Source organism: Astatotilapia calliptera, chromosome 23 (assembly GCF_964374335.1).
Source record: "Astatotilapia calliptera chromosome 23, fAstCal68.1, whole genome shotgun sequence".
Taxonomy (NCBI): domain Eukaryota; kingdom Metazoa; phylum Chordata; class Actinopteri; order Cichliformes; family Cichlidae; genus Astatotilapia; species Astatotilapia calliptera.
Window position 1 is genome coordinate 8,237,150 of NC_137443.1, and position 13,226 is coordinate 8,250,375.

At 39.8% G+C, this 13,226-nt stretch overlaps 2 protein-coding genes across 3 annotated transcripts in view; one reads left to right on the plus strand and one right to left on the minus strand.

The window, feature by feature from the left end:
* Positions 1-194: 194 nt before the first annotated feature.
* LOC145424190 (cell adhesion molecule CEACAM1-like) lies at positions 195-8,053 on the minus strand. Its single transcript, XM_080297254.1, has 7 exons — positions 7,842-8,053; positions 6,726-6,764; positions 6,368-6,637; positions 4,937-5,239; positions 4,498-4,776; positions 1,214-1,298; positions 195-1,093 (listed from the first exon to the last, which is right to left on the minus strand). The coding sequence occupies exons 1-7, from the start codon at positions 7,870-7,872 to the stop codon at positions 931-933; spliced, it is 1,170 nt and encodes a 389-aa protein (XP_080153380.1). The 5' UTR covers positions 7,873-8,053; the 3' UTR covers positions 195-930.
* Positions 8,054-9,770: 1,717 nt separating this feature from the next.
* Positions 9,771-13,226, plus strand: part of LOC113016176 (capping protein, Arp2/3 and myosin-I linker protein 3-like) — a 35,346-nt gene continuing 31,890 nt past the window's right edge. For both annotated transcript variants that reach the window (XM_026158788.2, XM_026158789.2), the window contains exons 1-2: positions 9,771-9,998; positions 12,674-12,768. In XM_026158788.2, coding sequence (XP_026014573.1) covers positions 9,941-9,998; positions 12,674-12,768 — 153 coding nt within the window. In that variant the 5' untranslated portion in view covers positions 9,771-9,940. The remainder of the gene's footprint in view (positions 9,999-12,673; positions 12,769-13,226) is intronic.

Sequence of the window (13,226 nt, forward strand, 5' to 3'; positions counted from 1 at the left end):
TCAGACAGGTAGTGAGCGGTAAATGTTATGTCAGTTTAGCCACAGTAAAGCTACATAACTACACTACATCATTCAATAGAAATCATTACATTTGCTTTTTTTTTTAAAAAGTAAAACATCTTACTATAGCTTATGGAAATAATGAGTGTAGTGGGTGTTTTAGCACCAAAGGCCATAAATAAAAAATATATTGATTTTTAATTGAAGAAATTAATTTAATGAAATCCAAAGATAAAATGTTTGTCTACATATACAGTATATACATGTATTTCCAGTGATGTACTTTCAAATTACAAAACCATTACATATTCAAGGATGAGTCATCCAATGTGCCGTGCTCCTGTAATTATCCTGACAGACACATAATGATGTTGGGTCTCCACAAAAAAGAGCATCATTCAAATCCAGAGCATAAATGAGCCTCTAGGGGATTGTGAAATTATAAACCTGACTTTCACTAAGTCAGCTGAAATGGAATAGACTATTATTTGTATGCAGCATAGGCTAAAGAGTGGCCATGATAACTTCATGGTTTCCATTTGTAGTTGTTATCCGTCTTTAAATCATTAAAGTCAGGCATAAGACAATCAAAAATACACGAGTTGTAGAAAACAAAAGGTAATTTGGAATAGAATACAACAAAGAAAATGACACCATCTAAAAGCATTTTAAAGTGAGAGACCTGTAAAATTTAAATTACTGAAATAATAATTCAATACCATATGGTGGACTTATACGACAGATGCTTTTGGCTCTTTATCACTCTCTATTAATATTTATTTGGCACTAAGGAAGTTCTGTTTGTTTGACTGACTGGCAATAGCTAAACAACTGTTCTTACATCATGCTAGCGGCATTATGTTGACTGAACTACCACAGGGGATCACCTTATGCTGGAGCTTACAGAAAATACTAAACTTGGTGTAAACTCTAAGTGCCAGGGTATATCTGCTTATCCAACAGATTGGACATCTCCATCCACGACAGGTCCCACTGCACTTCCGTCACGTCCTGCTTAGTTGCAGGAACCGGCACTGCTGGCACGTCTTCTTTGGAAAATGGCCAACGTTTCCAAGTACCCAACATCTGGTATCTTAAAAAAATAAACAAATGATAATACCTGAAGCATTTGACAGCTTGTTTGATTTTTGAGTCATGCTAAGACATCATCTGTCTAACAACATATATACAACTCCTGGGTACTGTAACTTACCTGTAGCGATAAAAAAGCCAGACCGATAGAGGAATAAGAAACAGAAATACAAGTCCAACAGACAGGATAATCCATTTCCAGTAGCCTGTTGACAAGAACAAATAGTATTTGTTTCAGTGCAAAAAGGCTCAACCAGGTTGTACCTGAAAATACATTACTGTTCCACATCATTTAGTCTCATTTCTTTTCTATTTTTTAAGTCTGATTTCTAATTAACAGCTGAAGAAACCTGCTAATGGGGTGCAAAGTAATGTGATTCACAGGGTGCTTTTTTTCTTTGCTTGCATACCTTGAATTACTGTTACATCTACTACAATAATCAGTCAAAAAAAAAAAAAAGGACAGTTGAATAAGTAGGCAAATTAATACTCGAATTATATTTTTATGAAGTGTTACCAATATAAAAATAGCACTTAACGTTTTGGGTTTTCATTTATGACTTTCTGTGATGCATGTGGAGCACACAACAAAGGTGGGCTCACTTCATTCAGAAATGTGGCTAACCCAATCAATTATGGCAAATAGCACAAACATTACCAGTACTGTTTCTAGCTTATGATTGGGTGAACAGGCTAATGTTGCCCAGTGTTGAGCGAGAAATACAGAGCTCTGAAGCAGACCAACTCTAATCTTAGATATAGGATGAAATGCCAGCATCTGGCCTCAAACTTGCAATTTTTATACTAATAGTTTGTCTAACCTCTGGCTTATGGTTACTTTCTAATGGTTGTTGCTTCTACTAAGTCATCCTGATACAAAAGGCTAAAACTAGGCTGATGGGATATCACTAGCATAGGGATATTACAACAAGTAAATTTTAGATATTTTTGCCAGTGTTATTATCATAATTTGCCTCATGCTGAAAACCTTTTATAAGGTTTTTACTATGAAGGAAATTATGCGCAGCCAGGCTTTCTTTGCAATAGCTGGCTTGAGAAAACTTAAAATCCCAGTCAGGCTTACTGGATATCACAATGGTACTTTTAATCCAGCTTGCATTTCACACAAAATATTCTTCTTCTGCTGCACAAAATGATCCATATGAGTGCTACCTACTCCAGTCATAGACATTATTGGAAGATGACGATGATAAAATGGTGATAAAAATGTATAAAGAACATAAAAAAAAGCAGCAGGAAATTATTAATCTTGTAATTTTGCGCACAGAGCAATAAAACAAACATTTTAAGTTGAATTAATTATTTTAATCCTATTTTAATTTTTAACTTGATGGCTGCAAATTAAAGCTCTGAAACTGTAAACATTTAAAGATTAAAGGTTAATGTTCCATAGCCTCTAAAGGGAGCTGTCGACAAAGGTTGCTAACTGATCTTAATCTCCCTTCGTAGTACACCTCTCTAATGGCTCATTAGGAAATGACAAAGTTGGCCTGGTATCGTCCCAGGTACTTGTCATTTATTTGTAGTGCTTTGGTTCTGAGGAAATCCCAAAGTTTTATTTGACATTATTAGAAACATTCTTATGACTCTATCTCCTGCTCTGACTAGTCACTCAAATAAAGAGTGTAAAAACTTTCTTTGCTTCTTTGCTAATAAGATCCAACATTTCAGAGCAAACATTACCCATCCTTTCTCTCTTCTCGCCGCTTGCCTTAACCGCCCATGTGTCTTTGAGAGCTTTGCACTGATATCTGTGAATGCTCTCATCAATTTAGTTGATAAAATGAAACCTTCCTGCTGCCCACTTGACATTTTACCAACCCCACTATTAGGTAGTGTGTTCTCAGGATAATTAACATCTCATTTAGCTCTGCCAGTGTCCCTTCCTATTTTAAACAGGCTATTAGAGGCCCTCTTAGAAAGAAAAAAAAGTGACCTTTTCCTCCATCACAATTTTAGACTGTTTTCAAAATTGCCTTTTATTTCCAAATTTTTTTTAGAAAAGATGGTTTCCAGCCAGCTTATGGATGCATAGAGATGCAGGTGAACACTTAGCCCTTGTTCTGTCAGATATCTGTGTTGCCTTTGACACAGTTTATCATGAATCAGTCATGAGTGAGGATCTATGGGTCAGCTCTAGATTTGTTTTCCTCTTATTTGTCTTGAGCTGCTTCTGCTAACATTCTGTCTTCTCTGGCCATTTTATCTTGTGGTGCATCCCAAGGTTTGCTTGTGGGAACTATTTTATTTACCCTGTACATGCTTCCACTAGGACATATCCTGAATGACTCTGAAGATAGCCCATACCATTGTTATGCAGATGATATTCAGTTGTACATATCAAACTCAAACTTATAGCCAAATCAATGTTCTAAAAACTTAATGGAATTGAAAACTGTTCTTATTTGTGCCCCTGATAACTTCGTCCCCAGAGTAATTGAGAATCATGGACCCATTTCAGCTTCACTTCTGCCCACAGTGAGAAATCTGAGGACACTTTTGATCAGGCATTCAGTTTTAAAAGGATCTTGGCTGTCTTGTGCAAACGTATTTTTATCATCATTGCCTGTCTCAGATATATTGTCTCTCAGTGTGAATTGAAAATGATCATTCATCTTTTTATTTCAACATGATTCGATTATTGTGATTCATTATTCCTACTCTGAGCAAATCCTTCCTGGATCGCCTGGAAATGGTCCAAAAGGCTGCTGTGAGGCTGAATCCTCTAAAAGCTCTCATCAGAGTCAAATTCTTCTTCTTTATTGTTCAGTTTACAATTTTGGTGATCACTTTTAGACTTCTTAAAGGTCAGATGCCTCCCTTTATTCATGAACTACTGTTTAATAATTTTATCTTATATTATATTGTACCTGTAAAGCACTTTTGGACTTTTGTTCTTGAAAAAATCTATATAAATAAACTTAATTACTTACTAACTTATTGTGTTTCTATATCAATTTTTTCCTTGTGACTTTGGTGTTTGTGTTATCTCCTTTGTCTTCTTTAACCACTTTTATGACTTTTGGTGACTGCTCTTCCTTGTGTGCATCAAACCCTTAACCTCCTCCTTTGCCTTCCTACTGGTGGCCTGATTGTTCCCACCTGTGTCTTGTTCCCACCTGTGATTGTTCCCACCTTGGAGTCAGCCTTCTGTGTGCATGCAAAGGCTTGGATTTCCCTTTTTTACTTCACCTGTTCATTCCATGGGTTTTTATTCCTTCTCCCTTCTTATGAAATCACATTTCTACCTTTTGGAGCTTATCTTGGGACTTTTGTTCAGCCAAAAAAGGCTGCATAGGCTGGATGCTTCTGTTACCTAAAAGGCATTTGAACAAAATGTAAAAATATAAACACAAATCATTACGTTGAGATTATACACCTGACCTGGGGTGTCGCTCTTGGGTCTCACAGATAACCAGCTCTCTGTACTCTCCATCTTTAGGGCCGGGGATGCACACTTGTAGGAACCTTCGTCTTTCTTTGTTACGTTCTCAATAGTCATGTTTATCTCATTGTTTGGACTCGAAGGCATCACAGAGACGACTGCTCCGTTTTTGAAGAAGGTTGTGTCGTTGTAGTTTGTTGTTTTGTACTGACAGTACAAAATTACTTTATCCCCCTCAAATACAGGGAAGGCTGGAGTCTTCATGATGATATTGTCATCTGTGGGATAAAGATAGTACACATAAATAACTCCTTACTTTTTTTTGTCACACATAAAACAAAAAATGCTCTCCCTCATACGTCACATTTAAAACCCCACCGTGTTATAATTTGTCTCTGGTGTGTTTTCCCCATTTTGTCCAGAGGCAGCAATACTCACAGCTTGCTGAGATCCTGACTGAGTTGCTGCGACCCTCAGGTCCCTCACACCAGTACAGCCCACTGTTCCCAATGGTAGCATTGAAGACACACGCATCAGTCCTGTTTGTGATAACAGCACACTCTAGTGGTGAACATTGGTCACCTTGGACAGCTTTTCTCCTCTGTGTACAGTCTGGAGAGTAATGCCTCAGCTTCCAGCCTTTGGCGTTCGTCTGAGATGAGGGGCAGCGCATACTGAATCTCTCCCCACTAAAGATGTATCTCGTGCTGGGAGCCAGAATCAGCGAGGGAGGGGTCAGCTCTGGAGTTGAAAGACGCAATAAGATTAGAAGAAGAACCAGAGCACTTTCATACTGTAGCAACTGGCAAATGTTTCCATGTTAAAGTTTTACTCATGAATATCATTATCATAAATGCACTTGCGGGCCTTGTTTGGCTGCAGAATAAGTGGCTCACATGGGAACACAACCGCTATAACTACATATCTCTGGAAATTACATTATAATTATTGCACGATTACATTTCATGCACCGCAGCAATGTGCAGTAATGAAAGAAGAAATCATATTCTGAAGTTCAGCTGCAGCAGGGACACGGGAATCCACAGATGACTGGTACATTTTGTCCTATTGAGGTAATTGACTTTTCTTATGAAACCCAACTTAATTTTCATACCACTTAAAATTTGATACAGGCATTCACGTGTCCCTTATGATCAGTTTGGTGATTCCCTCAGCTTTTCTTATTGGAATCTAAATCATACAAAACGTATTACTTACTGATCTGCCTTAGCTGTCCTTTGTGCAGAGAATACTGAATGAACATGACAGGTAAAGTGGGTTTACTTTGCATTTCCTAATTTTCTGTCATATAAATAATGTAACAGTGGTAGATGCTCATAATAAAGGTTTGAAGAATGGTTTAAAATTGAAATCAGAGTGTGCCCGTATAATCTTTGTGAAGCAGAATCTTAGCCTGCAGACTACCTGAAATGCTAGCAGATCTTTATAATATCATAGAGAGTGGATATCATTAATATGGTCATGTTAGACACACAGCTTGGGCTGAACCAAAATCACACCCACATTCTGGTTTAACATTATGTTTTCAAGGGTCAGCCAATCAGAAGAAAGTTGGCAAAGAGGGAGAGCGTTCTTTAGGAGAAAAGAAGATAAAACAGCATAATTTAGTTGAACTGAAGGGTTGCACTAAGGCCCAGTATATGATAAATAAGGAACTGTAAACAATCCAAAAGATTCTTGAATATAAATATAAGGGGCGTGAAATTAGCATAATGTTTTCCCTTGTAAAAGTTTGTTTTTTAATTAATTTAAATATTTTGAACATTATGATCTTAATCTCGGTTAAACCAGCAAGAAGATTTGGGCTCACAAACAATACACAACACAGCAGATGTTGTAGCTGCTCACCTGACACGATGAGCTCCACCGGCTGGCTGGATGTTTGTCCTGCTTTGCACCTGTAGCTGCCCGCGTCCTCCCTTGTTACAGCGGTGATGAAGTAGCTGTCATTTGAGACCACATGCCTGGGGTTCAGGGTCAGAACAGTTTTTGGTTTGTCCCACTCAAAGCCCCACTGAGCAGTGGAGTTTGACTCAACTGCACACTTCAGCAGCACAGATTCTCCGAGGTAGACTTTTGACCCTGGGGGCCACACGGACACAACAGTCTTTAGAAGACCTGCAGGAGAACGATAACTCCGTTGGCGTCTTTCTTCTGCTTATGACAGACATATTGTACTTATGTGTGATGATAACATCTGCCGTACCTTGCAGCGAATCAGCTTGGAGAACAAATGCAGCCATACCTGAAATACGGACAAAGTGTTTCACAGAAACAGTCGATTTAAAAAAAAAAAAAAAAAAAAAAAAAAAAATATATATATATATATATATATATATATATATATATATATATATATATATATATATATATATATATTCTACCACAGATTGTTCCTGTCACATCAGTGACATTTTGGGTACAGTATGTTTTCTCTATTCTCTGTCATTCATGAGTAAAATGTATCAGCATGAACACCACAGGCAGCTCAGATGGCTTATTCCCACATGGCTGCATGCCAGAGAGTCCGTCATGGTCCACTGCTGTTTTTTATATTATATAATCAAGACATAAAAATATATATTTTTTTAAAGTAAGTGTCTACAAGTAAATTTAAAACATCTAGAAGCAGTAAACCTGTGCCTATAAGGCATAACAATCTTTCGCTCTTCTAAGGAGTTGCTTTGAAGACCATCTGAGCCACATCTCTTTGCTAACACTCACAGTTACGGGACTGCCACACAGTTTGACAGAGAGCAGAGCTTCCTATGCCTTAATGAGCAAACTCTTTAGACAGTTATCATCCCCATGGGAACAGAAGGAATGTACACAGATTTGCTGTATTTTCCTGTTACACGCCCACGCTATACACGCACATATACAACAGTGTCACATAGTGCTACTACGACCATATAGTTTTAAAATATAACTCATGGCTGCCTGGGATGGAATAGCTTGCACAACAATTTGACAGCTCAGTCCAAATCATTTCCATTAGCCCTATTCAGATTCTGGCTGGTGCACATCATTTTAATTTAACACTGTCTGAAAGTTCCTGCTGCAGGCTAACAGCCTAGTAAAATTTATAACCCCGCATACCATACTACTGATATCTGCATCAAATAAGAGTGCTCGGCTTTGGCTCTGTGTCAGCACTACTCTGACAGCAGAGTGCAGATGCCTCTTAAACTGCTGGGACATGGTTTTGTCCACCGGTACCAAGAGTTTTGTCATGACAACGCTCGTTTTTTTGGAATTCTGCCCAGCAGAGGTGTGACAGAAGGTGTGTGACAGTCAATCAAGTGTTATCTGTGATACTCACCCAGCAGCAGGAAGATATGGATGAGGTTCATTTTGTCAAGAATTGAATGTCCAGAATTAATGTACAACTCCCCTCCTGTTCTTTGGAAAAGAAAAAGGAAAAAGCTTTTGAGATTTCCACAGTTAAAATGATGTATATTTCAGAAGTCCCTGTTATTTTACAGAGCCGGTTTTATTTCAGAGGCTATAAGACAGAGACTAATTGGATCTCATAGGAGGGGTTTCACCCAACTCTCACAGCAAACCACAGACAGAGATTATCATCTTGGTGGAGATATTTCCTTCCTCTGTCAACTAGTTAACAGGTGGAGCCTTTAGGCTGACAAAAAGGCGGAGAGGTGAAGATTTAAACCCACAGCACATCCAATTTATTATCAGCAAGGAGCTTAATTTTCCCTTTCTTCTTTTTTATCTTCTGTTGTTGTGGTCTGACCTTACAAACTTGCTGCAGAGGTGAAAGTATTTCTAATTTCTTCCCCTTCTTTGATCTGTGTTAAATCATGGTGTGGCTTTTTTGGGCCTCCTGCCAATGCTAAAATCCTGCATTTTCACATTTTTATTTACTCATTCAGGTTATTTTTTGTTATCTTTTGTTTGCTCTATTTATAGCCTCCCTTTCGGTCTACTGCTTACGGCTGTGGATGCTCATTTTCCCTTTTGGTGAACATTTATTTATAGTCCCTGTAATCCAGTCAGTTACAGTGCGATAAAGTTTAGTAAATTGATTGAGGAAATCTCAATCCCCCAGTCTGCAAGTTTATAGTCAGCCCACGGCACAGACCAGAACATTGGTTCGGGATGAAATATCTCAACAAATACGAGATTGTTGTGGATATCCACAGAGCCCACAGGATGAATCATAATAACTTTGGTTTGGTTTGGTTAATGAATTTGGATCCCTAGAGTTTTAGATCGTACCTGTTATGCCATTGCTTATTTTCTGCCATATTCATATTGTTACCGTGGTGCTCATATTAAACACCTTTCATTTTTCAAATAATGAGATCAGTGTATGTGCAAGTAAAACATGTGAGCCAAAAGCTCAGGCTTCAGACTGCTTTGAATGTGCAGTTACTAGCAGTCTTCAACAACAATGATTGTCCCTAACATGCATCTCAGGGACACATCTGGCTATAACCCAGCTACTGTTCAACCCAGACAATCAAAGTGAGGGTGGCCTTAAAGGGAGGATGGCTTGTCTCAGTAAGTGAATGAACTAGGGCGGCTGCACCGAGGCCCAGGCAATGTAAAACACTTTAAACTGCAGCTCATGCACTGTCTAAAGAATAAAAACGTAAATAGACATAAGACTACTGCCACTTGGAGGTTAGTCCTGTGGAACATTTGCAGAGCTATTCCATTCATATTTCCTGGATGGTGATTGACTCTAATAATTTCATGAATTTCATGATTTTCACCTGAAATGCCTCGAGCTCTCAGACCTAGACTCAGCTTGACCCCTTCAGAATAAATTGTGATAATTTCAGAGACCTCAAGATTTCCATATGGAATCACGTTTTTACCATTTACTGACTTTCCCATCAACTGCAACTGTCCAGTTCGGAAACGTAAGTTAACTGAAGAATAGCTCTACCTGGATGAATCTGATAAGCAATGTTCACTGTTTAGAATCGCTGACAAGCTCCACCTACACCCATCCCGTTTCCTGCCTCTTCTGTGGAGTCCCAGGGACAACCAACCGTGACACCCGCAGGGTAAATCTTTTCTTGTTTTTTTAAGTGGCAATCTCTATTTTGGGTGTAACATTTGTTTCTGCTGCTTTGCATCTTCTGATTTCTAACTTGGGCGTGCTCTCACAGGTAGCCTAACCACAGCCTCATTATCCCAGAGTGATCCCCGCCTCCTCCTCCTCAACATCATCACTCCCTCCACCTCCCGTCTCTCCCACCATCCAGCCTTCCGACATCCAAACGGTTTCTTCCAGGAAGCGCGTCGGGCAGTCGGGTGCTCTGCTGGAATGCCTGGGAGAGAGAGCATTCTTTCTGTCCATTTCTAAGAGAGAGAGGGAGAGGGAGACATTGGGGAGGAGGTGGAGGAGAGGAAGAGGAGGAGGGGTGGCGATAGGAGAGAGGAACAGACATGGCTTCTAAAGAGATCACTGCCTCTGGTTTCGTGAGTGTGAGCAAGGATATCACAGGTGGGTAAAGACCGCCGCTTGGTTATTTTGCTCCCGGTCTTGTGTCGGTGTGCTCGCGGTCGCCCCGGGCGCGTGTGTGGTCAGGCTCCTGATGCTTTTTTCTCCGCGCGGCTGTCGGAGGCTGCGACCGTACAGACGCATTGGATGCTTGTCATGAGCTACACCTTTGCAATCAGTCCCGAACCTTGCCGGGGAGGCTTTTTTCTTTCTTCTTCTTTCCCCGCGCATGTGAATTAGTTAATCTTCAAATTAATTATTTACAGTGCAGGGAAATTAGCTTTAAGCCTGCCCTCTCTGGGTGGATCAGGTAATAAAAAACCCCAGCCCTAGGCCAAAGAGGGAAAGGGGCGTTGTGGAAAATAATGGTGTGTACTCGTGGGGTCTGGTACCGTCTTGTTCCCTGCACGTTTCTTTTTCTTTTTAAAAAAAAAAACCAAGACACCCATTTCACAGTGAGATTTCCCCCTCTCTAACCCTCAACTCTTGAGTATTTCATCTTTGTTTTTCTGCAGCCTAACCAGCCAGAGCGCTGCTGCTGATTGCACGCGTGCGTGCGTGTGTACGCGTGCGTGGGAAAGTGAAGAGAGGGGCACTGATACAGGCAGATGTTCACCGTATCTTGCCAACAAAAATGCATGAGCTATACAAACTCAACAGCGCGACAGAATGCACAAATATTTACTCCCCTTTTCTCAAACAGCAACAGCTTACATATGTCAAAGTCACAGCAATGCCTCGATTTCAATATCATACACGCGCGCAAAAGCACTGACACATGCACCAGCAGCACACATGCTCAGGGTAGCAGGGACTCTGCTGCTGTGTTAATTACTCCTAATGGCTCTATTAGGCTCACTGTGATGATTAATCCAGTGGAATCCCTGCCTCTTCATTCAGCCACCTGCCGGGCGGCTGCACCACCTCATCCCGCCTTTCCTGCACTGATTGACAGGTGGAGAACCTGGTGGTCTGCCTGCATGCACTAGGTCACTGGAAAGAGCCTTCCTAACAGCTGGATTGACTTAAATTATCAGGTCTCAATTCTTGGTTCGCATAGCTCTTATTAATATGGTGCAAAATGTACTAAAAGTGTCAAAAACGAGTCCTCTTGTTCCAGGAAGGATCCTATAAGTGTCATCATGTTATCTGATTATTAATTGTCCATGCAAAAAGGTATGAGCGTCATTTACGTGTTGTGTCTGGTTAGGGTGATGATACTTAAATGATTTATTTAGGAAAATGTAGCTTCATCACAGGTCATTCATATAAGAGTTGAGATGCAGTAAAGTTAAAAGTGCTGTATTTTTGCTGAAATTTGATAGATTAGAAGTGTAATGGGACATTAAATCCAAATATTCGAGTAAAGTATGTACATAATCTGACCAAATGTACATAACTGCAATGGAACCTGTTCCCCTTAAGACTTATGAGCACCTAAAAATAGAAATAGGAAAGAATTGTTTGCCAGGGAAAGAATTGTTTGCATCACTGTCCATTGTGACTGTATCAACTCCACTGCCCAATCCCAACAACCCAGCCTCTGTATCGATTTCCTCATAAACTTGTCAGTTGGAAGCTCTGGAGCTAGAGTAATTGAGATGCTGAATCATGTAATTTCTGCTAGCGACTGTATGTGTCTGCGATAGTGTGTCAGTGCTATGTGTTCCCAAACTGTGAGTAAGATGCTTCTTTTGGCGCATCACGGACGTTATGTGCTGTATATACAAGTCAGGGGTCACAACACCGACAGTGACACTGTTTGACAGGAACAGTTCTCAGTGAATCATAGACACTGATGCTCAAATGTGTTATATTGCTCCTGTGAGTAAGAAAATAACACTGAAGCATATTGTGACTACCTCAAAGGAAATACCTCGGAGGCAAAACATTGTTATGTATCACAGTCATTCAGTAATTAATCCACGAAATCGTGTAACTTCCCACTGAGTGCCTTTGTGCTTTGGAGCACAACCTAAAACCCTGTCAATCATTCTGCTTCAGTGTTACGTGCAGATTATATGATTTTGCATATAAGAGGTTTGTTTCTCACGTATAATCATGATCCTGTCATCGCGGTTATTTTTATCATCTAAAATGCCACGACAGGTCAGCGTACATTGCAAGTCTGACACATCCCTCAGCTAATGTTGAGCTGGGATATTTGTACAGTAATCTGAAGTTAAAGGATCCTTCCTTATTGTTTGCATGTTGTTTTTTTGTGTTCCATTTAATTTTGAATTTCTGCCACACTACTCCTTATTACTTTTGGTTTCTGAATGTGATTTTTCTACTGTATCCCTTTAGGCAATGTTAACTTTGCAAAAATCAATGTTTAGAGACAAGAGGTCCTGCAAATAATCCTGCACAGTGAACATTATGTCTCATTTTATGTCCTTCAAAATGATATTATTGTTGTAGGATTTTGCTTTGCCTGTATTTTAGTATTACTGTACAATATTAACAGACAAAAAAAATAAATGTAGAGAATATTTTTGAGGTCTCTGCAAATTTGGAAGAGTGAAAAAGGATTCACAAATCTAAGACACAACAGCTTGCAAACTGTTCTTTTTATATGAAAAACTATCAAATTTGCACAAATGGTTGTTTGCTCCTTTCGGAGACTGAAACAGAGAGAGAGATTATGTTGTAACATATGTTAATGTTGTCATCCACAGAAAGCATCAGGAAGATTATCGATAAATCATCTATAAAGTTTGTTCGTGGCATTAAGCTTGACACTAAAAATGGCAAAACAGAGGACAAAATTCTGGTAAGTTGCTGCTTTCTCTTTCCTCACTGCCGACTTGGCTGGTTTAATGGGTTCTGTCTTAGCACTGGTCTGCTGATGTAGAAGAAAAAGAATGCCATAAGCCTGCTACATAAGCAGCCTGAGACATGCATCATGTATGTACTGTCTTTGATGTTTACTTCCCCTGCAGTGTTAATGGATCTCTGTCACAATGTTGATTTCTGTGACAGCAGAAGCAAGAGATCCTCATTATTTAACAGCGACAGTAAACATCTTGCTTCTTTGGTCACTTGCTAACTGCATTACGGCTGCTCCCCCTTTTCTGTGACTGCTGTTGGCGGCTTGGCAGGATGAATATTGGATAGACAGGATCTGCGAGAGTGGCTATGGATCCCTCTGTGCCTGTGGAGGCAGTGGGGGGCCGAACAGCTCACAGCCTTTGATTCTGGGGTGCTTTCATCAGAGAATATAGGACAGAG